Source organism: Telmatherina bonti (genome assembly GCF_933228915.1).
Source record: "Telmatherina bonti genome assembly, chromosome: 14".
Lineage (NCBI taxonomy): Eukaryota > Metazoa > Chordata > Actinopteri > Atheriniformes > Telmatherinidae > Telmatherina > Telmatherina bonti.
The window spans coordinates 27,672,812-27,698,491 of record NC_136612.1 but is presented as its reverse complement, the minus strand read 5'-3'; the positions used below and the strand labels follow the sequence as shown (position 1 = coordinate 27,698,491).

Genomic DNA, 25,680 nt, shown 5'->3' with positions numbered 1-25,680 from the left:
GTTCTTCTCCACATGATCATTATATAGTTACCTTGTAATACCCAGGGATGAAGAAAACACCCACTCCAATAAAATACTGAAAGTCTTGATTTAAATATGTCTTGTCCAGCTGTTAGATCTGTGAACTGCATCACAAATAACATCTCTCATTCAAGCAGAATATCTTCACAAGGGACATAGATTCTTTTTTTTTTTTTTTTTTTCTTTTTAGTATCTTTTGTGTTGGATATTATGCATGTCTACAAAATAAAAACACAATCTAAATTGCACAGAACAACGCTACAAGTTTCAGTCCGTCCAGTGGGCTGAGGGAACAGCTGATCGCTGTTGAGAGACAAGGTGAGATCATCCACTTTTGCAGGGTTTTCATTTTTGTTAATATTTCTGTGAAATGAAGCGGGGTTAAAGAGCGACACTGAAAGTGAGGAGCTTCTGACGCGTCAGTATTGTGGCAAGGAATGCAGAAAAAGCAGCCTATCTAACATCCCACTCCTCCCACGACACCTGCCAGCCCCTCTCAGTGCGTCCTCAGGAGCTTTGCGTCCAAGCTTGGCTGCAGACCCTGGATGTCTTGGCTGATGGATAGGAGCAGAGGTGTCCGTGGTGATGGTGAGGATTAGGAAAACTAGATAGCATTCCGGCTTTTAACACATACACACCCTCCCCCCTGTCATACAACTCTTTCAGAGTCTCTTCCTGCCTGATGGTCTCTGTGTCTGTGTCTGTCTGTTCTCAGTCTGCGTACAGGATGAAGCCAGAGAAGGTGCTGTACTTGTTGTTGTTTCCTCCGTGGGCTTTGCCACCATCTAGTTTGATGTAAACCTCGTCGCCTGCATCTAGATGGAGTATGACACTGTTGGAGGCGTAGTCATAGTTCTGGTCGGCATCTTGGGCAATAGCACTGGCACGAACCTGTAGACACAGGAGAAAAATGTGGGAGAATGGAGAGGGCTTGTCAGCTGTAACACATAACAGCGTTTTAGCTCAGTTCAATAAGTAAATGCTCTGAATCTGATATTCTCCTTTTCTGACAAGTTTGTACTGAACTTAGCATATTTTTTTCTATCGAACAGAATTTGCATTAGAGATCTCCTATACAATATACACTTCTTTTTTTTTTTACTTTTAGGGATGTATTAGACATAAATGTTATGCAGTTTCCTTGATGGACAGGTAGCCTTGGGAACAATTACATGTCTGTTGTCGTTAGCAAAATGATAAGAATGCACTTTATAAACGACCTCACTGCATCTCTGAACTCTTAACAAAAATGTAACAGATATTCTAAATCTGTAATAAAAATCTTTGAAAAAATCTTTACAAAAGTAAAGCTACATTTATAGATTTATGGATTATTATGTTATATTCCAACTTATTTGTATATTATTTCATTATATATATATATATATATATATATATATATATATATATATATATATATATATATATATATATATATATATGTATATATATATATGTATACATATATATATATATATATATATATATATATATATATGTATACATATATATATATATATATATATATATATATATATATATATGTATACATATATATATATATATATATATATATATATATATATATATATATATATATATATATATATATATATATATATATATATATATATATATATATATATATATATATATAGGGGATGAATACATATGAGCACAACTGTATGTATACACATATATTTTATGGAATAATATACAATAACATATATAAACATATATAAACTGTGGGCATTTTCTGTTGAACTGATTTGTTGTTTCAACTCAGTGAGTGGTCTTTCACGACAGAAAGAAAACAAATAAAAATTTAACCTTAGAAAAACAGGAACAAAAGATCCACAAAAAGGAAAAGTTTCTGATATTTAACAGCAATGTTGGTGTTTGGATTTACCATCATGGAAGAAATTACTGAGAAATACAAAAACAAAGGAAAAAATACATCAGGGATCCCTTTTAGATAAGCAAAAATATCTGCTTACAACAAGGAGTGACAAGAATCATGGGATTAAGTCTGCATAATAATAAAGAGGAATTTCTGTCTGTGTTTGTCTTTGTGTGCCTGAGCGCACTTTGTGTGTGAGTGCTTGTGTGATGTGTTAGTCTGACTGTAGGGCATTTGGTGCAGTTTCTTAATAACCTGTCCTGGGTAATTAAGATCTCAGTTACAAACATGGTCTCTCTCGAGGGAGGAAAGTAAAGCTTCAGTACCACATGAGTCCTGAAAGACAGCTTCCTTTTCACGCATTTATTTGTGTGTATGTGTGGCATAAATTGATTCTACCAAAGTGGTACTGCAGATAATAGGAACGACAGCTGCTAAATGTTTTATCCAAGGCTGCTGTTTTACAAAGACAGTTTGTTTATTTCTAGTTTTTGTCCAAATGCAAACAGCAGAGAAACTTGGTGAAAAAATTTTTTTTTAAAAAAGTTTGGAGAACTCATCATAATGCGATGCAGAAGTTAATCAACAATACCAGTTAAATCTCAGAGGGCGATGCTGTAGGACAACCTTCTACACTACAGATACAGATAATCAAAGAAATAGGACTGCCTAACAGTGCCACTTGAACTCAGTCCAGTTTAACATCAATAAGTGTTGAAAATCAGAGTGAAGACAATAAACTAATGTGGCTGCAGTGCAACTCCGGCAGAACATCAGTGTCAGCTGATGTCTGTGCACAGTGAACTGTGACATCCTCAGCATCCCTCATGCTGAGTGTTTTTCTTTTTCTTTTTACACTGTTCATACATACCTTTATTTAGCATTCTAACAAGTCCTGAGATACATTTTTTATGGCATTTTAAAGTGAGTAAATGTTTGAATGTGATTATCCATAGTTGCTAATTACATGAAGCTGCTGTTGATTGGGGGGATTTTAGGGCTGTTACGCTGAAAATATGTATGAAAACAAAACACTGAAATATATTGAGGGTGAAATATAAACTGTAAATCGTTTGGATACAATTAAAAAATTAGCTAAATCTTGCATTAAGACTCAAAGTAGAAATGAGCAGAAGGTTCGGGTTAAACCTGTTTGTATTATAAGATGGAGTGACCAATCTCACTATTTTAATCATCTTTTGAGTTTGTAGAAAGATAAACTAGAGCTGCTTCAACTCCAGTGTGCTGGCTGGTATAGAACAAAACCATTTTACACTTTCCACCTGCTGAATTTGCACGGTATCCCGGTGCTATTAAACAATTACTAAGAAAGAGAGCTGCATCATTTGTAAGCTAAATTGAGTAGAATTGAACAAAAAGATCATTATTTTCTCCGGGGAAGGAAAAAGAAAGCGTTGCACATCCTTTAAAGAAGCCAGTGGTTAAATAAGCCTATTAGTCACTTAGTCTGGTCAGTAAGGGTTGAATCAAAATCAATAGTTGACATGCATTTGGAAACTTTCCTTGTGGCTCATTATGGGGACTCTAAAGTCCATCCTGGCCCTGTCTTACCTTGGTGTACAAAGCCTTAAATTAGGGGCCCCTTGAGTGACTGTCAACTAGTTTGACCAACAAGCATCATAACAAATGTCTAGCAGCTAGCAGCCTGCAAATTCATTTACATACAACAGCTTTGCTGACATATGTGCGGGGAGAAGAACTAAGGACAGAAATCTGCAGGAAAAATATGAATTTTCAAACCCAACTTGGAGCCTAGAACAGAGCTGTTTTTAATATGAAGTGAAGTGTTTTAATTTGCTTTATGTATCCTGTTGTATGATTTTCTTAATAAGTAAGATGTTTCTATTTTTTTTGTTGTTGGTGCTGAGCTCTGATTTATAAAACCCGTCTACTAGAATCACAAACGTGTGCAGAGGATATGCAGAGGCATGGACAGTCTTATGAAAATAGCAAATCCAAACCCTTTATGAACTCAATACCCATAAGTAAATGAGAAACCTGTCTTTATGAAATTACTACTTTAAAATTCAGTTTTTTTCAAGCTGCAAATGGCAACCAAATTTACTTTATTAGATCCAATAAAATACTGAAAGGGAAGAATTTCTGCCTCCAAATGCATGCGTGTAGGATACAAAATCTGCACAACTTGAGTGCTATTTCTTTCTTTTTTAGAACTTCATAATGCATGAAAGTTCACATGCACTGATTTTCTGTAAGAATGCGTTGCACCATGTGTTCTGAGCACCAATGTTTCTACAGGTTATTCTACCAATCTGAGCTGCAACTGTGATTTTCCTCTCCATTTCGTTTATTTTTACAATTTCATTCTTCCAGTAATGGTTTGTGTTTCTTTATTCTGGATTTCTGTGGAGTTTTCATATGGGTTTACTGGCTTGCATATCTCTGGGTGCTTCACATATTTTCTTTTTAAATGACCTCCAACACACAGAACTGAATGTGGGGAAAAGAAGTACAGCGTTGACACTAATACAGCCCTTTTAACCAAATTCATTAAACAGAGAAGAAAATACATTTGTAAAAGCTGAATGTAAAAAAAAAAAAAAAGTTTGAAAAGCGAAAATAAAAAATATTTTAACTGTGAGGTAGAATTATAAGGAAAAAGAAACATGGGAGGAACTCCTCAGTAATGTTTGTGCAGCGAGTTATTTATGTGCAGTGACATTTCTCTCCTAAAGACCTTCCTCACTGTGAGAACAGCTTCACTGTATGTACCAAATCTCTCGGCGCAGGTGTGATTCTGCCTCATAATTAACAAGTGAGACAGATGTGTTGGGGAAAGTTAGAGAGTCAAAGGTTTCTCAAAACTTTTTAAGAGTGTGCCCCGGACACAAGTAGAGCTGTCACACTGAAAAGTGCTGGCGCTCTCAGGGCTTATCAGGCTAATAAAATTCTGGGGAGAGGTTTTAAGATACAGAGGTGATATATAGAATATTGTCCTATTTCTTTTTTTGTTTATCCGCGTGATTAAATCTAGCACAGCTCATATCGATGAGCAAACAAAGCCTCCCGCTCTGATTCTGAGATGCCAGCGTCCAGTGCATATTAATATGATATGATATGGCATGATCATGCAAAGTCAACATCATCTTATTAGAGGGTTAGCGCCTTGAGCTGCAGGAGAAGCAGGTGATGATGGCTCTGGAGGATTTGTCAGTTAGGATATTAATGAAACTTTATCAAAATATTTGCTTTGCAGGTAGGCACACAGAACCAAGGAACCTCTGGCAATGTCACAGATGTGTCTTATAGTCATTCCCTTTATTGGGTTTTTTTTAAAAGAAAAAATAAATCTAAATTTCCAACATTTTCAAGCCAATGAGTTTTAATTTTGTTGTTATTATTGTTATTATAATTTTGCCTGTGTAGGAGAGGGAGGGTACAAATATAACTTTCCTCAGGCGGAGAGAGGAAAAGCAAACTTCCATGAAATCCTGAAACCCTTCCAGTTCTCCCACATTGATATTGTTTTGTTTTGTTTCTTTGCTCTAATGGTTTCCATGCCCTTCTGAGACTAACTGCCACAGTCGAGGGCTCCTTCGCTACTTTCAGTAATACGCATGCATGAATAAAAATCTCTCACTATTTTTGAAATAATAATAAGGGAGTTCCTATTGGAGCTGTTATTTTCCTTTCCTTCTACCGCCCCCCCCTCTTCCTCTGCACACAAGGAACTTGTTAGAGATATAAGCTGAAGGTTCAAATGCGGGGTATGGCTGATATGTAGCCAGTGATGAGAACGACAAACAGCCAACTGGCAGTGCATGACCTTGACACAGAATATGTAGAGGAAGTCTGACAGGACAAACAAAGCGTGAGGCTGTAGGCGCCTGCTCCAACGATGGTAAATGAGGTGTCAGCGTTGTTGTCTTCCTTGTGGCTGCTCGTGCGTGTTTGCTTCTGTCATATCGTCAGCGTGATGGCCTTGATTGAATAATATTCTAAGTGAAGACTGTGCTTAGGCTTAATAGATAATACATACTTATTGTCATCCAGTGTGGATTCTATTTACTTTTCCTGACTTGTGCACTGTCTTTGTACAAATATAAATGTGACTTGTGAAGAATTAGGCATTCATGTGACGAATATGAGAGGAATGAGAGGAATTCATGGCACAGTATAAGAAACTGCCACTCATCTTCAATCCTACGAGGCTTCACATTCAATCAACATTACATTTTAAAAGGCTTAACTCATTATTTCCATTCAACAGCTACTTCGTGCAGAATGGTATGTTGGCTGGATGGCATTAATTATACACACTTTTTACATCTCTCCTCATGAAAATCCTGACAATTTTCTGCTTTATCTGTTGTGGCAGCTGCAGGAGGAGTCTAAAACATCTCACTGGGACAGTTATTTTACAAAAGGCTTTGTCTCAGTGACAAGGACATGTCTTGTGGCTTCTCTGACAGGGATTTGTTGACTTGGTGTTGAGCCTCCATTTTGGATCAACGAGTCTATTGGTCCTTTTTAAATCAAAGTGTACTGCCATCTAATTGTGTTTGAACATTCCAGCCGTGAACCGCATGCTTAATGGCAGCTTAGATGGCTTGCCTCCCTTATCGAGCCTGATCCAACATCCCTCTGCCACAAACATTACAAACACACACACATACACACACATGCATAGTGACATGCATAGTGACAGACTGATACAGGGAGACGAGCCGTACATTCACAAGCATTTTGACGCGCACACTGACACAAGGGGTCCAATTTTTCCAAAGTAATGAGAACAAGAAACTGATGGGGTGCAAGAGAGTTGTTGTGTCACAAAGCAGCATGTGTTACAGGTTCATTTGTGGGAGGAACATAAGTGAAAACATGATAAGAGAAATGAGATGGCAACAGGAGATTTGCCATCTGTCAGATGAGAGTAGAAAAAGGTCTCTGGAATTAATTTCAGCAGCTGTTCTCTTTGTACCTGCACAGCCCGCTTTGGAAAAAGTCGCTTTGCTCCACAAACTTTGCACTTTTAAACAGCTGGCTTACTCTAAAGTGTGTGTAACATCCAACATTGCTTTGTTGGTTTATCGCTAATGCTGGATCCAAACCTCCCAAGTGCTGAACGTGAGTGCTGGAGGCAGCTATTTCTGAAAGAAGTAAGAAGAAGGCATCAACTTTGACCTGCAATCCAGCCCCTTCTTTTCTTTCCTCTGTCTGTCTCATCAGACTCACTTAATTACTGAGTCTGTCTGCCAGCAGCACCGACAGGAACCCCGACCGCTGCCCGTAGCACTCTCTAAAAACTTCTCTTTTCTTTCATTCCAAACCTTTGTTCACACAAACCCATTTTTCCCGTTTACATCCTTGGAGATACCCAGACGCTAAGATTCTGAGTGTTGGCTGAAATGAGGCAGTCAGTTTACACTGCAAAAACTCAGCCTTAAAAAAAACAAGAAAAAAATATGCAAAAATTAGGTAAATGTTGCTTAAAATAAGATCAATTATCTGCCAACAGAACAAGAAAATTTGGCTTGTCAAGACTTCCCAAAACAAGTAAAAATACTCTTTAAACAAGAGAAATTCTCTGTCATAAAAACTAAGAATTATCTTACCTTTAAAAAAAAAATAAGCATGTGTACTCAATTTAAGATTTTTAATCTTAGATTTCAGTTTTTGCAGTGTAGTTATGCTGCGTCTTTTTCATACATTACACCGTTTGTCCTCTCACTTAGAGTCTGTTGATATTTCACCCATTTTAATTCTGATCGGGGGGGCAGGAGGTGTTAAATGCACAAGTTATGTAGCAAACTGTGAGTCATTTGAAGCCATTGACTTTAAGTTGTCATGTGGAGAGGGCGATGGTAATTGTGGGTAGCCTATCACTGCAGCCTGAATTCGGGGAGACGTCTAAATGTCAGGGGCATGGGGAGATACGGGGAGAGAGATGTTTACATAAGAGGGCCAGGGGCACTTGTCTATCTCCCATATGGCACTCATTATAATGAAGGAGCCTTGTGAGTCAACATCATTGTGTTCTTGAGTCATCCAGTCTCCGGAGACAGTCCATAGCCTATTTTAAACTGTATGTTTTTGGTCTCTTGGTACGTGAGACATTAGACATTATACATCATAAGCATGAAGTGCAAGCACAGGAAGTGCACGCACTGCTGAGTTGTGAGTATTTGAGACGATGTATGTGAAAGGTTTTGCTGTGGATTTTGAACAGATAAGTGGTGGGCAGCTTTCAAACAAGTTTTGAAACTTCACCAATAAATGATGGATTTTCTTTGCCTTGCTTGCAGATGACAGCCTGATGTCATCTTGACATTTCCAATCTGTGTGGTATTTCCTAACAACGTGAGCCAATCTTAATTTAATAGCCCTCGCACCTAATTAGGCCAGCTCTAATGTTCCACTCGGCAGAGTGTCAAATCCAATGTCCAATTACAGAGGAGATCAAGGCCAAAGGTCCGCCTCCACTACCTCTCAGGCTGATTATAGAAGAAGTGCCATGATGTACAGAACATTGGAAGAAACAGGTCTGTCAGAAGAAGGAAAGCGAGACGCGGAAACATGCGCACACACCTAAGGGGATCAATACTGCAGGCAAAGAGGCTAAGGGACTGAGGGTGGCTTTCTCAAACCCTGCCTGTCTATTTCAGACAGAGTCTCTCTGTTACACCAGGAAAACATACAAAGGCCTCTCAGTGCTGAAGGCACACCATGATGAAGAATAGTAGGTCCGAACATTACCAGAATGTTAAAATCAATCAAGTCTAAGTGTTGCTGCATCCTTGTGTAGATAACTGGAGTGCAGTGGTCATGCACATTTGTCTTTTATCTTGTTTATCTAAAAAAAAAAAAAAAAAAAAAAAAAAAAAAATTATACCTTCCTGGATATATTTATATAACTTTTTATTGTTAACATCTTTCTATAGAGAATATGTCAGGAATCAAATCGTACAGATCTGAGTCTCTCCAGACACCTCAGCCCTTTGTGTTAAATGTCAGCAAATGCTAAATATAATGTGTAAGATTTGCCTGGAAATCGGGCAACAGACTAAACAACATTGCATTTAATGTGTTTCAGAGCTGAAAAACTTCCTGGAGGGAGATGGACTGAGATGAATGGTCTGACAAGGAAATGACATGCGACTAACCTAAGCTGAGCTAACTTCAATTCAGTTCAATTCAACTTTATTTATATAGCATCAAATCGCGGCAACGCCATCTCAAGATGCTTTATAGACAAGATAAAAAAAACATAATGAAAGCCAATTCATAAAAGCCTAGATAAGGAAACTAACAGATTGAGTTGGAGGCTCCAACTTAACAGGAGAAAAGAATCTTTTTTTCTCAGAGCAAAGTTTGCAGCTCTGAGAGCAGCTCTAACAGTGCAATGCATCACCTGAGAACAATAAACAATACTGATGGCACTGCGCATTAGCAGATCGATCCTTTGACGTCGCAGTCCACATTCTCTCTGGTTCCGTTTTGTCAAAAGAAGTTTGTCTTTTTAAGGTGAAAACTTTTTTTTTACCTCTTCAGAGACGTGAGCATGTGTACACCATAGAGGAGAGATGGAGGGCAGTGCACAGTTGGGGTGGGTTGAGGCAGTGGGTTATGGGGGGGGGGGAGGGGGGGCACACATCCGAGTGTGTGAATGTGTGTGTATGTAAGGAGGAGACTGCAGCGGTAATTGCTAGGGAAGAGCCATGTGCACGAAGGACGTTGAAGCTTATTAAAGGAGGAGACAGAGTGATTATTCACTATGGTCCTCTTGAGAGACTGACGCTGAAGTCATTGCTTTTAATTAACTCTGAAACGGTTTTGCGGATTAATAACAATATTAAGAAGGGAACTGAGACGAGAGGCGCAAACATATCCTGGATCTGGTTCAAGCTTTTTAATTACAATTAAATAGACAAGATGGCACAATAGCACAATAACTATGTCTTCTTTGCCCTCCCACCCCACCCAACCCCCCCCCCCCCCCCCCCCCCCATCCACTGTGTGCATTAAGTTTTTCCTTCATTGTCACGGCCACATCTCGCAAAATGTGTCAAAAAACAGTGAAAACAGCTCATTGATTTATTGAAGCAAGTTCAGCGTGTTTGGAAGATTTGGAGTTTTAAAAAAGTGCTTAGGGGAGGAAGTTGGTGTGGTGAAAACACACTTTTTATTTGTTTGTTTACAATACGCTCACGTTCCAGCTTAGCTTGAGCAGTGTCAAGGTTCTGGGGACATTGGATTTTCTGCTGAACTGTTCCCAGCAGAAAAAAAAAGGGCAGTGGAAGAAGTGGAGGACAAGTAAAGTAACCTATAGACACTGAAGCTCCTTATAGTTTATAAGAAACCCTTAAAGGAGGGAGGAGCACATACTGGGGTGAAAAAGCACTGCTAGGGCCTGGAAACACAGCACTTCACTGAGGCCAAAAGATGATAAAATACCAGTATTGTTTGCAATTCCCTGGCCTCCACTGTCCCAACTTTTTGCAGCTTTAATGAGCTGAGGAAAGCACAAGTGTGACTGTAGGAGTTTTACTTATATTCTCAATATCTCATCAGTGATGTAGCATAAGTCGGACCAACATTTATAACCATTCACAGTCATTTACACAAACGAAGGCTCTGGGGTCCTTTCCATCAACAAGCACACGCTGTAATAAACACCATGAGAAAGACTGCTTCTTTATGCATAAGCTGTGCATAGGACAGAGGAAGACTCAGTTGCCACTTTATAAACATTACACTGGTCTCCAGAGATGAACACCATGTGCATCTAACTTAAGTACCTCCACACCCTCCTCCTGAGGGCACAATGAAGCTGTAACAGAAGGCATTTTATAGGAACATATGTTCTTCTTCCACTTCTATATATCAAAGCTTTTACACCAACCCATAAACATTACTGTTGAGTGAGACATTATGTATAGGATGTGAAAGCTGTAACTCTCCATTTCATTCTAGGCTGGAATTTAGTGAGGGGAAAAGAATTAACCTTTGGCTGCATTGGTAAGACTGCAGGTTCACACTAATGCCAAGTGTTATTTCAGCTTCATATATCACAGTCTTAGAACTTGTAATGTAAGCCCCCAATAGGTTTCTGTGTTAATGTAATGGTTGACTATTTAAATAGATCATTTTCAAGCACGAGTCCAGTTTACGGCTCCAAATGTTACTTGAAGATTTAAAAAAAAAAAAAAAACTTTCATCTATCTCAAGTTCTTGTCTGACTCTTTCATTTTTAGTTGTAAATTAAGTGTGCATTTCCAAATCACAAACTCCTGACGTGTAGATTATTATTATATTTGTTTATCTATTTATTGCATGACTTGTGTGTTAAGTGAGATGAAACAGTTTGTGTGCAGAAAAAGATGAAATGACTGTCAGCAGCAGCATTTCCTACAATATCACTGATCGCAGTGTGTGTGATTCATTTTGACAACTTTGGCAAAAACACACACACACACACACACACACAAAGTGTAGCTGAGCTTGTGAAGCACCAAACACCACATAAGAGATGCTCTGTTGGAAGTGCAAGGTGGGGCACCACTTCACTTGTAAATTTTCATGGTTTCATCATATTTTTTTTTTTTTTAGTGGTTAAAGTGGTTGAAGTGTTTAGGGTTTGTGTTCCTTGCTTTCACAGTAAAAGTTTGGCAGGAAATGTAAAATAGCCTACCGTGAGAAAATAAAAAGAAATGAATAATCTGCAAACTGGATAAAAGCAGCCAGAGAAAACAAAGGAAACAGCGCACGTTTACAATAAATGTACAGTAAAATGTACTTTCACTTTAAAAAAAAGAAAATGTATTTTTGCAATTTAAATATCAACTTTGACATCCAGAATTTTGACGGATGGATGAAAGTCTAAACAACTGGCACGCGCATTAGGAGAGGAACCTCCAGGGTGCACGACAGCATTAAAATGAAGCAAAGAAATCGCGGAGGGATCACGGAGATGCGTTGACTGTAAAAGCTGCTAAATGCAAGAGTAGAAAAGCAAGGATGTCCGGCGCAGAACCATTTTATTCTAACATCCTACATCTGGAAAGTAATTTGTCCCAGAATTATGTCCAGTTTTAAACACTGATTTATAATCTTAATAAAAGCAGCGCGTGCGGTATCAATAATGTCCTACAGCAAACAGATAAGCTGATCGACTGGAAACAAAAAGCAGACGATCAGATCTTTACATCGCTGATGACAGATGGTGAAATGACTGCAGTTTAAAAACACTTTCATCTCCCGTGATTTCATTTTCAACACCGCTCCAGTTTTCCCGTTTTTAAACACCGTGACCGACAACTCTCCACACACTGCTTTTAAATTCAGATGGGAAAAAAAGAAACAAAGGTAACAAAAAAGTACATCAGAAAGACAAAAAAAAACCTGCTTCTTCTTCTCCTTGCGACCAGCCCTGACTATGCCCGTCCTGTGGATCTCGGCATGCGGCTCCGTCAGGACGCATCACTGGAACCAGTCAGCACACCTTTTCCCTCCAGGCGCGCTGTGCGCTCGGAGTTTTGAAAGCAGGCGGCATATGCCCACCTTCCCTCGCAGTGTCACTTTTTAATGGGATATTTTGAAAAGAAAAAAAAACAACCTATTTTTGTACCTTGAAGCGAGAGAACCAAAAGAAGCAGCGAGGAAGAGGAGCGCGCGCAGCAGCGGAGACAGGTGCGCATATGGTCAAATCACAAAAGTTACAAAACAATTTTAAAGTACTAACCTGGCCATTCTTGCAGAGGTCTGCCCACATACTTGTGCCATCCCCTCCTCTCATCAGAACGTGGTAAATGAAGAAGTATGTGCCCGGTATGCTGCAGATAAACTTGCCCGAAATACCGTCATAGTTGTTGCCCAGGTTGGTGACCACGTCGTCAAACTTTAGGATTTCATAGCCCTCATGGGGGTTTTTAAGCCCTGCATAGAAGGCCACCCGTGGAACTGTGCTGTACGTCGCTGTGCTGATAGCTCCGTTACTGCCCATACCCAAAATCCCAGTCCTCCCTTGATCCCCTCTGTCACCAGGCGGCCCCGCTGGTCCTGGTGGTCCTGGTTCTCCAGGTGGTCCAGGAGGTCCAGGTGGTCCGGGCTTGCCTGGCCTGCCAGGCTTCCCCTGCGGGCCCTGCAGCAAGGTGGACGGTGGGAGTACATTGCTGTGGTCGCTCAATGCCTCTGCCTCCGCCTGAAGACCAGTGGAGCTTGTGCTGCTGGCTGGAGTTCCCTTGTTCAGGTAGGGGTCACACACCATCCGGCAGGTACCCAGCATCTCATAGTGGCTGGCATCTGTACTCACAGAGCTGACAAGCACAGGGATGAGCACCACCAGCACCAGGACCAGCATAACCCCCACAGCAGCCGCCACCAGGGTCTTCCTCCCGATGCTGAGTCGGGGAAGGGGCTGCGCTGCCAGCGTGGGTCTCCCTGGGGCGGAAATGGTGACTGCTTGGTGTGGGGAGTCTGCCACCGAGGAACGGGACCAAAAGATCCCAGGAAGAGTTGCAAGAGGAGCGGCAAGTGTGTGAGGGTGAGACAGAGACCCACATACACTTGATACAGCTCACTGCTCCACTCAGTCACACTGAAGTAGGCAAGCAGTCACTCACACACACACAAAAAGACTTAAGGAAACCCGAGCATACACAGGGAGACATTCAGCGCATACTTACAAACACAATGTGACTTGTGAGAAGAAGCAAGAAGTATGCAGAGAGCCCAGAGGAATGGAGTGAGAGACAGAAGGAGCGAGACAGAGGGAGGGAGAGGGAGAGGGAGAGAATAATGAGAGTGGGTGAGCGTGAGAGATACAGAGCAGCCACTGGAGCTCTGTGTATGTGTGTGCATGTGTGTGTGTGTGTGTGTGTGTGTGTGTGTGTGGTGAGTTTGTGATGCTGTGTTCTCAGGCTTGGCTTTTTATATGGCGGGAGCAACGGAGCCTCCCCTCCTCTCTGCTCCCCCATCGAGTGAGAGGTTGGTGCGTTTACGTCCCCCCTTCTCTCTCTGGCTCACTCAGAGGAAGGACTCTCATCACGCTGCATGTCTTTCTAACCAGTTTCCTGAAACACAGAAAAACCAGTGCAACCCCTCTGACCACCTTGCTCTACCTCTTCTCTTTCATTCTCCCTCCTTTCCCCACTGCTGATGTTGTTTCTCACTCTCTTGCTTTGTCTTCTCTCTCATCAGCATCCAGCCTCTAAAAATAAAGATGGAGCTGTGGAAAGACAATCTCTCTTTTTTTTTTCTTCTTTTCCTGGAGGTGGGTTCTAAAGCTTCATGCATATATGTGCAGAGGCACAAGACAACACTTAAATCTGCTCTGCCAGGAAACGCTAGCAGCTTCTCAGAAAAAGGTGCTAATTACAGCGCTTAATGCCAAGAACAAATTCATAGCCCGACAGACTGACTGCCGAGGAAGTTGGATGTATAATCGCTCATGCAAAAGAAGTGAATGGAAACTTTTAAAATGCCAATATAACCTTATGTTTGACAGAAATGGACACCTCTCTGCTTTCAGGTCCCCTACTTTCCATTCTCGTCAATAACCCTACAACTCTGCCTGAACGTGCTGAAACGATTTCTTATTGGTGTCTTTTTTGGGGTATTGATTCCATGGTTTATATCAAATTAAGGGCCCTGTTTGGGAGAGAAAAAAAATCCATATAGAGCTGTGATGTCATTTGTTTGACATTTTCATCCCTCGGAGTGATGAATGGCAAAGTAAGAAAGCAAATGACAAAGTGTGTAGATGGCAAACATTCCTCATGAAAGGTGTGTATTGTTTACGCAGGCGTTGTTCTTGGTGTTTATGGTCTGATACAGTTCAAAAAGTTTTACTGACAAATGCATCAAGATGGACAACAGAATTTTTCAAGTTTATAACTGTATGAATGGCTGATTGGGGGGGAGGTTTGGTAGCTGAGGAGGGAGTTTTTTTTTTTTTTTTTGGCAGCAATATTTCTGGTTTTGAATCACATCAGAAATCCAGTCGGTGTAATCATTCAACATAGAGTCACAATCTATGATTGTTAACTGGTAGATGGTATCATGTGCCAAATGTCTTTTTGGTAGTGAAGCATTAATATGAGATGATGGGAAGTGCATCCATCAATCTATCTGATTTGTACCCATTTATTCCAGTGCATGGTTGCAGTGGGGCTGGAGCCTTTCTGAGGAAAGCTACTAGGCAAGGGGCAAGATGAACCCTGGACATGTTGCCAGTCCATCACAGGACCAATACATAGAAACAAACTACTCAGTCACACTCACTCTTAGGGAAAATGTACAGTTTCCTGCATGTCTTTGGACCATGAGATGAAGCCAAATTATGCAGGCAATGTAAATCCATTCAAATGTGTAAGCTGTGGCATGGACAGCAGGTATCATGTAAACAAAACCAAAGTATATTTAGTAGAGCATATGTAATATTTATTAATATGTTCTTATCCCTTATTATATGTTGCCTGTTTCTCATGCTTCTGTGTTTTTGGTCATTTTATAGTAAAGAACTTTGTGATTTTATCTGAGTAAAGCACTATTGAAATAAATATTGCTTACATACTTACATTTTTATTTACCCTAATTGTTTTAATGCTTAAACTAAATACCTGAGAGTGAAACTGGAATAAGTTAGAAATTATGAATGGAGAAAAGGAAAGAAAAGTGCAGTTACCATTGATAAATCCTGCAAGGCATATTTCAAACTTACAATCCTTTGCACAAGGATGTTGCATAAGAGCTTCACCAGAAAAGGTGGTTTGGCACCTACTGTCACCTCCTCCTTCATCTTTAAATGAGACATTGAACGTGGACATCATCATGGTGAAAAATGTGTGCAGAAATACTGAAGGTTGCTGGCATGCTGACAGAGAAAGTCAGTGTTCAATTGAAGCTGTTTTTGTGTGTGGAACAAAGTCAAGAAAACATGGTGATTGCAGGTTTTTAAACTCTTTATCGTGGCTGTTGAGCAAAGTGCATTTTCCACATTCTGCTATTAGAAGAGGTCGCCTGTTCGAGCTCCCAGAAGTATGGCAAAGTATGGAAATCAATATTTAAAAAAAAATCTGGTATGGTGATATAGTATACATAGTCCAGGATAAATGGTCCATTTTGATTATTTTGCTAAATTGCTCTAATCTGTTTAAAGTTTTGTTTATTTGTCAGCTTGCATGGTCATCGACTGCCAGCTCCTGGTTTTCCTCATCGTCGAGTGTTTCTGGCTGGGACACTTTGTGCCTGAGCTGGACGGCGCTCTTGTGATGGATTGAGATGGATCAACGAGCAAGATGCCTGACTATTTGTCACCACTACACATGACATATCACCAGTTACTTTCCTGCATTTCTGATTCTTCATCATCATTAAACTTCAGTTGGAGACTTATGGCGTCAGTTGGCGGTTGTCTAATTTATCACTGAGGAGAGTGTGTGTGATACACAAATAACCGGCACACCAGGTGCGACTGTGATGCATATTTGTCTGTTTTGTTTCACTCCTCATAACAGTCATCGAGTTTGTCTATATGAGGAAGCACACAAGCCCTAAATTGTTTTGGGGGTTTGTTTAGGGGCCCTTTGTTTGCCCCTCACACCTGCTGGTTGTAAGTGCCAGTCACATCACTGTGACCCAAATCTCTATATTTCTGAACCGCACAGATCAATGCACACTAGAGAGGACAAACAGAGGGAAAGGGCTGCAAAAGAAATAGGGAAAAATGGAAATATAAACACTGGAACGAGGAGCAAGAAATACAAATGGAGGTGTTTAATGCTGTAACAGCTGGTCCTAACATGAGATGAACTGATCTGTTTTGCAGGAGAGCATCCAACATGTTCAGATAGAACTCATGAGTGCCAGCAACACTTTGCTTGTGATGAAAACACAGCAGAGACAGATCTATTCAGTACTTAATGCTATGTCCAGAGATACCGGTGACCTGTTTAGGGTGTACCTACCTCTTGCCCAGTGATTCCAGCTTCTCCGCGACCCTTTATTGGATTAAGCAGTTAAAAAAATGGACGCTCCATGGATCCCACCTGATCCTTGCATCCTAGATTAAATGTGTTGGAGTTTATCACAGCAAATACATGTTATCAGTTTGCTATGAAGGAAATATTAGGCTTACTGCTGATTATGTTGTATTTCTACAGAAGGGTTGTGGCTGGAAAATAGCTCTGGGGGTTCAGCCAGTTTCAGCCACCACCCACAGACCACCACCCTCAGATACTTCCTGTGTTTCAAACTAGAACGACAAGCTTTTCATGCATATCCTAATTCCTCCCTGCACTTACATGATTTCTGATAACCAATACTATACGATCACACAATGATGCTTAACCAATGAAATGCCTTTGAGTATGTTGTTGTGCTGCAGAGTGAATAACAAGGCTGATCACCTGGAGGCAGTTTGAAGAAGCTCAGAGTTTTCTTGAGTTGTCTTCCCCGCGGTTATGCTTGTGATTTGAGCCCTGACTTTGTTCTTTGTCACTTATGTTTGGTTTTTAGATCCAACAATATAGAACACCTTCTTCGTATTGTCAGCTAACAAGAATAAGAAGTATCTGATAGAAAAATGCGTCACAGAGAAGTTACTCCATGCATCACCTTTTCTGGATCAAAAGTGGTCACAACGTGATACATCTTATAGAATGTGATGGATGAAGTATGCAGAACATGCTGTTGTGACTTAATGGGGCACAAAACATTTGATGAAGATATCATATATAAATCCAGTTGAAGCAAAAATAATTCAGCTTTATTAATTGTTCTGCCTTGATTTATTGTTGAACACATAGTGGTAATGTGAGACAGTTATGAGCGACATGGTATATCGGCTTCCTGCCTGCAGAGACACTATGTGTTAATATGTGGCTGCTATTGGTTCTTGTCCTTGCTTTCATCTTAGCAGATTTTTAATTATCTTCACTTTCATGCTCCACTTCTTAATGTCCAGTTCAAAACAAGGCTTCTTTTTCTTTTTTTATTAACCCTAACTGTGTTACCTTGTTGAAACCAAAAAGCAAGTGGAAAACTCACACAGAGAAGAAAAGAACTCTCTTGGGATCCACAGACAAGTCAAAACCCGGTCTCTAAAATGTCAAGATACTGCAGCGTTTGGTGTCGAGGCTAAAGCTCTGAAGTGGCATATTGTGTGGATCAATGATAAAATGAGAGCAGGTTTGTATGGCACATGTAAGGAATTCTACAAATATGAAAAATCTCTGTGGTTTTTTTGTAGGCAAATGCATTGAAGATGCACAAAGTAATAATAATAAGGAAAACATCTGGACTCTGCATGTATGGAGGTTGGAATTCAGTTGAGAGATTAATAGTGCAGTACATGCTACAGATGATGTGTCTAGTATCTGTAGCATGTAAACCCAGTGTGAAATTTTTTTGTTTGTTTGTTTTTTTAACAGCTTCTTTGTCTGAAAAAATAAATGAAAATCAGATGTTAAGAGTTAAAGGAAAATACCCTTCTATTTTTTTTTTCTTTTTGATAAATCAGTTTGAGCCCAGTTTAGAAATATGTCATCACTTTACATGTATTTCTGAAGGAAATTAATTCAGTTTATCTTACATAATGTAAAAATGTTGATGCATCTCATGCCAATCTCTCTTCTTAATCTTAATCCTTTTTTTTTTTTTTTTTTTGGTCTGACTGAGTCGCTTTTTTTAACTAACATGGGGACTTTGTTGAATAATCCAAATGAAAGGTATTGCATAGACGAGGAATGACACAAATAGCTGTGAACGCAGAGTAAAGGCTAAAATAAAGGAACAAGAATAGTTTCCCACCGGAGTCAAACTGAGATCTTTGAGATAAAAATTGGATTCTTCAGATACTCCAGCACATGTCCATCAACATCAAACGTCATATTGTACGCCTATACTGTGTTTGTGTCAGTGTTGGGTTTGTTACCCTAAAACATGAAGAAACACTGTGCAGACATGTGCTGTCTGCAGGAAGAAATATGCCTCCCTGTAAATCCACAAACAGGATAAAGGAAGCTATGAGGAGGTCATGCTGTGATCTTACATGCTACTAGCTATTCAAGTACATTCAATTCAGCTTTATTTGTATAGCACCACTTTACAACAATGTCATCTCAGGACACTTTACAGACACATCAGTTTGAGCCAATTCATAATAAATAGTCTAGTTAAGAAAAAGCAACAGATTGCATCAAATCTTGAATTTGATCCAATCCCCCATCCTGAGCATGCATGAGGCAAGAGTGAAAAGAAAAAAAAGGAAAAAAACTCCCTTTTAACAGGAAGGAAAAATCTCTGACAGAACCTGTGGCTCAGGGAGGGCAGTCATCTGCCTGGACTGGCTTTGAAAAGCCTCCTGCAGCTCATCAACTACGTGTTCTCATGTAAATGAGATCTATGAACTGTTTCCTGCAAGAACCACCCTCCCTTCAGATCTAACTCTCAACTCAGGCCTCTATGTAGGCTTTACTAAACGCACTAAAGGTAATTAAACTTGTTCTAAAAAAACATAACTTGTACATTATCAGCGAGCTCAGATCTCTGATTGATGAAGAATTTTGCACAGCAACTTATCAATCAGACTGATCAGCTGATATAACAGAGGAGGGTTTTTTTCCCCATTGTTCAGTATAAAAAAATTAATAAGAAAAAAAAACTCCAATGAGTTCTGAACTGTATTGTTTTATTCTGTGAAATCTAGATGTGGACAGTTGAGCAGTGTCCAGGCATAGACAGATACACACAGGCAGCACATGCACATACCACTTTAATGGATTAGAACGTCACACATAAGGCATGCAAGACTCGGACAATGCAGGAAAGTGAGCTTCTACAGATGGTAAAGTAATTTTGATATGGATATTTTAAGTGCAATGTGTTACTTCGTACTTTCGTTTCCCAAAAAAGTAATGTTGTTTCTGTAATGTGTTCTTTTGTAGTGTGTTCCTTTGTAACGCATTACCCCCACAACTGGTTTCTGCACTTCAGGATCTAATTCCTCAAATTACAAATCCACCCATCTCTAGTTCTCACAGTCACATAAAAAATATATCAGTCCAGTGCACATAAAAAAGGGTTTAAAAAAAATACCCCTTTATTTTAGACTCATCAAATTTGCTACATATAATTCCATAAAATAAGCAAAACACTGAATGCATCTAAAAGAATTGGATTTGGTAGATTTGTCAAAAACTTCTCGTGAATCAGATTTTAGCACAATAGTTGCTTGATAATTAACAGGTCATGCATGCAGCCATGCAATTAAATTACTCCTGTTCAGTTCCATTTCTATTTTTTCCATCTCTTCTTTTCTTCATTATTGGCTTTTAGCCAAGAATATCAACATGTAACTGGGCAGCACTGGCTGTAACCAGAGACTATGGGAGAGCAATTATTCCAGCACGCAATATGGTGTGGTTCTTGTTCTTGATTGTTGCTGAATAATTCTGATGCTGGTGAGTGACCCAAAAAGCAATGTGCCTGAATGGGGTTTCCTGAAATAGTGTCATGGCAGAATATTTTCCAGATGAGTAAAATCCGTTTTGGACTGCATAGTTTTTCATTTGTCCATTCATTTATTTAAGTAGCTTAAATAGCATGACTTTTATGTCTTTCAGATGGGTAGGGCTGTACATTTGTAAAGTCAAAAACAGAATATTTGAATGTATGTATTTAAAGCAATGCTATGATGTTTTTTTTCACCTGTATTTGCAGCGCTTTTTCTGTATTTGCAGCACTTTTCTGTATTTGCAGCACTTTTCTGTATTTGCAGCACTTTTTTTGTTGTTGCAGCCCCTTTTTGTGTTTGCAACATATTTCTTTTTTTTTTTTTTTTTTTTTACATTACGTTTTTATATTCGCAGTGCTCCTCTTTACTTGCAGCTTTCCCATGAGCATTTCTGTTCACATATGCAGAGTGTTGTTGTATATATGATGTGCGGGTGCACCTGTCATTCACCATACATTAGCCATTTTGGACACATTGTGGAGACAAATCAACAACACCCAAGAGGACATTATTGAAAGACATGAAAAAAACAATGAGGGAAAGGAACATAGAACAAGATGAGACAAGAATAACAATGTTCCTGATGTTTACCGGCTGGGGAGAGCTCAGATAAGAGACAGGATGCAAGACAAATGCCAAATTTGATCTGATTTGCAGTGAGATTGAGAAAGCTTTAAACATAATGTGAGTTTCGATTACACTGATAAAAGGCACTCACAACTAATAATAGAAATTAATAAATGAGCTCTAAGTGAAAAAAAAAAGCTAATGATTAATAAACTAAATCTCAGGCATCATTTGTACGGTTGATCACACTGAGATGACAAAGAAAGTTTTTGAAATACAACAGGTGAGCAGATGCGAGGACAGGGAAAGAACAGGAAAGTACAACCTCAGTAGCACAGCGTCCAGACATCAGCCACATCCAAACACACCTCAAAAGCTTTTAATCACTTTGTTGTTCTCCCTGGTTACAAAGAGATGGGGAGGCAGAACAAATGTGTTTCCAAGAGTTTCAGAGGTGCACAAGGGAAAAACCGCAAAAACATAAAACAGTGGGGAAAAAAAAGACTTTTATGGATTTCATTTTTTTTTTCTTTTTTTCCAAGAGGAAAGTTTAACGGGTCAAAAAAAAAAAAAAAAAAAAAACATCACAAACACACAAGCAAACACTGTAGATGGCTCATCTCTAGTTGAGTTTGTGTCTCTGATTGCTTCCCTTGTGTTGCTCCTGGCTGAGGCTTATCAAAGAGTTTCTTTCATAAGTGCCAGGATCAAGCCACTGCTGTGACTGCTTGGCACCCACTGAGATGGTTTGGAGACAGCAAGGGGAGGGGTGGGCTTCAAAACATAGAAAATAAAGCAAAGGAAGTCAAAATTGAAGATGGTGAGTGGAGCGGACTGTGCATTTGTGCATTTAAAGAAAACTGGGAAGGAAAATAGATGAGTTCAGATGGGAAACTGCCCTCAGCCTCTCCAAACAGTCTGAGAAATAACTATGTGTTGATTTGTTTAATGATAAAAAGATGGGAGAAAGAGGATCCTTTTTGGGTTGGGGGAGAGGCTGTTTGACTGTGCTAGGCAAATGAATATTTATTTGCTTAAAGCTCTCTGCCTCAGTAATTTCTTGCTGACGCACACTGCAATGCACAGAATATCCAGGTGGGTACAGACAGTGAAGGACATGACTCCAGAGCGAAAAAAGCAACACACAAACACACACATACACACTAATTACCCTGAGGCTGTGTATTTCTTCTCACTGCAGCAGCCATGGTTCTATCATGCCTGACATCTGACCTGTTTACTAAGGCATGCAACAGCACTGCATTTTACAAGACATAGTAATTGTGACTGTGCAGAGCAGAGCTCACCAACCAGAAGCCAACTCAGTCTGGTGTTTCTCCATGCTAGGAGGCTTCCTAGTTCACTTGGTGACTATGACATGTTGTAATCACTTTGCACGTTATGTTACACGTGCAGTCAAACCCGCCTTATTACATGCGCTCTTTACTGCAACGAGCTGATTACAGTTGCATGCTCTGTTTGTAAGATTATGAAATATTTACTAGCTGATTACACAGACATATCAGTTATGAGCAGGATACAAACTATCATGAAGATAGAGCTTCAGGGTAGCTAAATTTTTTCACCCATAAACCAAGGCTGGTTTTTTTTCCATCTGTTTACCTGTTGTCTTTTTTTTTCCTTTCCTGGCTGAGCAGCAGAGCTGCAGGAAAACTATGGTTTAACTCCTTGTCCTCCAGTTAGTAAAATAAAGAAAAGTGAGAGGCCTAAGACCTGTTCTTTGACCTATAAGGCTGAAAGGCTATTATATCCAAGAATTATAATGAATGTGATAATGTAATGTATTATGTGGATGTGTGTGTGTGTGTGTGTGTGTGTGTGTGTGTGTGTGTGTGTGTGTGTGATCCATGTGTGTTCTCCCCCAGCCTGCCTTGCCTGCAGCGAGCTGGTTGTGGCTTCACTCTGTCTTGACTCTTCTCCCCTCAGGCTCCAAGATGATAGGATGACCTTTCCACCTTTGCCAGGGCTGAGGTGTCACTCACAGCATGAAATGAAAACTTGTCATCTTGCTAAACACTTCCCATCGCTCTTTGCTCTGCTTTTCTCCTGCACTTGCATCTGATTTGCCTTTCAAGAAAGGTCAGACTTCTATATTCTTATGATATATTACATTTACAGAATTCATTACCTTTGGTTTTAGTTTTGATGTCCTGCAAAGTGGACACAGTATGAGGAAATTGTGACTGTAACTATTCATTTACTACTTATTATTACTACATTTATATTTGATACTTGTGTCGTATGTGTATTAAAATTTCAGTTATGAACAGGTTTCTTTGAGTGATTATTTTTCTGTGATTAGTTTTTTTCTGTGTTTGTTCCTTTCTTCCTTTTCTTTGTTTGTTTGCCTTCTTCTTGTCTGACCCACAGGGATGTCCCTGGGTGATTTCCTTCATCCAGGCCTTGAAGCTGAGAGTCTGTCAAAACCACAGTTTGAGTCCAGAGAAGGCTCTCTGTGGTCCGGTCTTGCTCCCAGCATGGCAGAGCAGCAGCAAGAAAAAAAAAAAAAAAAAAACACAGAGGAGTATTCAGTCCTGAGGGGAAGAGGATCAAAATTCTGTGGAATTGACAACAGCCCTGAAGGTGGGATGGTGTAGTGTAGATGAAGAGCCTCATCAGTGAGATGGTAAATTTCTTGTATTTCGCATTCACTTATTATTATGTGATGTACTAGATCATAGTATCTTTGGATATTGGAGCTTGTGGTTAAAAGTTCATATTTGTTCACACAGGCATTAAAGGGATTTCAATATTTTAAACACTCAGAAAATTCAAATGTGGCATATTTCTAGGTCCAAATCCAGGTTTATGCTCAAAGTCACAGGTTTTTTTTAGTGATGCATGTTCTTTCAAGAAAGAAAAGTCAATAAACAAGAAAAAACAGAACCATAAAATCACAAAAAAAAATGTCATAATGATTTTAAAAAAAAAGTTTAGTCAAAATATGTTAGCTAAATAGAAAACAATTGTTAAAAAATCACAGCAGCCAAACAGAAAATAGCAAACCATTCAGAAATATGAAACGATTGAACAAACAGAAAGGAGCATCAACAAAGCATTAAAGCATAAAGTGCGAAACACAGGAACAATTATTGCTTCATTGTCTTTTTGGTTATATTGGGTTTTTTTTTTTTTTTTTTTTTACACCTGTAGGCTACAGTTTTAGTGTGCCCATGTTTTTAAATAACTTAAAGTGAAACTCATTCAACCTCAAATTGTATTAAATTATGCAAAATGATGAATGTAGTACCTTGTAGTGATATTAATAATAAATTCACTAAGTCATAAGCTAATAATTGCTTCCTGCTTTTAGCTCCACTCCAACACTATTGCACAGGAACACTAAAGGTCAAGGCTATACGAGTAACAGATGCATAATGAAATCACCCCATATTTCATTGCGAGCCTATCGAGCCTGCAGGAGAAAATCAAGAGGTCTGTGTCTGTGGTGTGTGTGTATGTGTGTGTTTGGGGGTAGAGGCAATAAAGCTGCTGCTTAAGCATCTCTTGAGGTACTAATACAGCAAAACATACGTATACACTATCTATAAAATTATCCAGAAATTACAATTAAAGGATATTCTGTTAGACACAGCACAAACGTAAAATGTGAAATACTCATTTATCTTTTTTTTACCCTCCCTCATACATCATCTACTCTCAGCCATCTCTCTATGCCAGTCACCGAGAAGGTCCCCCACCCACAACATCAAACTCCAGCCAACTACTCTTGCCAGCCTGCAGCCTCTGTCTCGTGGCTCAGATCATCCACTAGAATTAAGTGTTGTACAAAAAGATTGTGTGAAAGTATGAGATATCATCTCACTAAATCACATGTAGCATGGAGAGCATTTATGATGAACTCTTAAGAAGTTTCTGTCCTTTAAACTTGCATTGTGGATCATATAGGGAGACCATCAGGGAGGAGAGTAAAATGCACCACATCATTAATATAAAAATCATTAATATGGATCTGGGAGCAGGGTGAACACTTCCTGAAATAATGAAGCTGTGTACCCACGTGCATTATTAATTATTCAAAAATACATAAGTGAAACACTGTGCCCATATATATTTACATATTCTGTGTTTGTGAAAACTTTGATTGCAGTCTTTGGACTGATGTAGAAGTGTGTGTCGGTCCAAAAGACACAGTGCCCTCTCAGCAGTAACTGCTGACCTTGACCTTGTTTGTTGCTTTTTTAAGATTCTGTTTATGGGGAACGGGGAGAGAGAGAGAGAGAGAGAGAGAGAGAGAGATTGTTTTCATGTGGCTGAGCATTTCTTCCAGGGAAATCTTACCAGGAGTGAACTGACCATCTGACATCACACCTGGATACCAAACAAAAAAAAAAAGCAAAACAAAAAAAAACTTCCAAAATTTCTCCCATGAGGATGAAAGAGAGAACAGGACCGAGACCGAGGTAGAGTGCAAAGGGGAGCAACCCAAAAAGCAGAGGTACCCTCCCTCCAACCTCCGTTCAACATGGCAGTTAATTTAAATTCTGCAAGGAGACAACCCATAAATCACCTCCATTCTGACTAATGGCTTCTGCACTGAGGGAAAACTATCGCCTCTCCACCTGGAGACTTTCTGCACTGCAAAAAATCTAGGCTACATCGAGTTTGTGTGTATGGTGTGTGTATATATAAATATATATGGTATAAGGTA

The 25,680-nt window shown here is 39.5% G+C and overlaps 1 protein-coding gene across 1 annotated transcript; it reads right to left on the bottom strand.

The window, feature by feature from the left end:
• Nucleotides 1-732: 732 nt before the first annotated feature.
• Nucleotides 733-13,355, bottom strand: LOC306764921 (C1q-related factor-like; the record flags this gene model as incomplete). Its single annotated transcript, XM_079252220.1, has 2 exons — nucleotides 12,648-13,355; nucleotides 733-912 (listed from the first exon to the last, which is right to left on the bottom strand). The coding sequence occupies exons 1-2, from the start codon at nucleotides 13,263-13,265 to the stop codon at nucleotides 733-735; spliced, it is 798 nt and encodes a 265-aa protein (XP_079108346.1). The 5' UTR covers nucleotides 13,266-13,355.
• Between the last annotated feature and the right edge of the window lie 12,325 nt (nucleotides 13,356-25,680).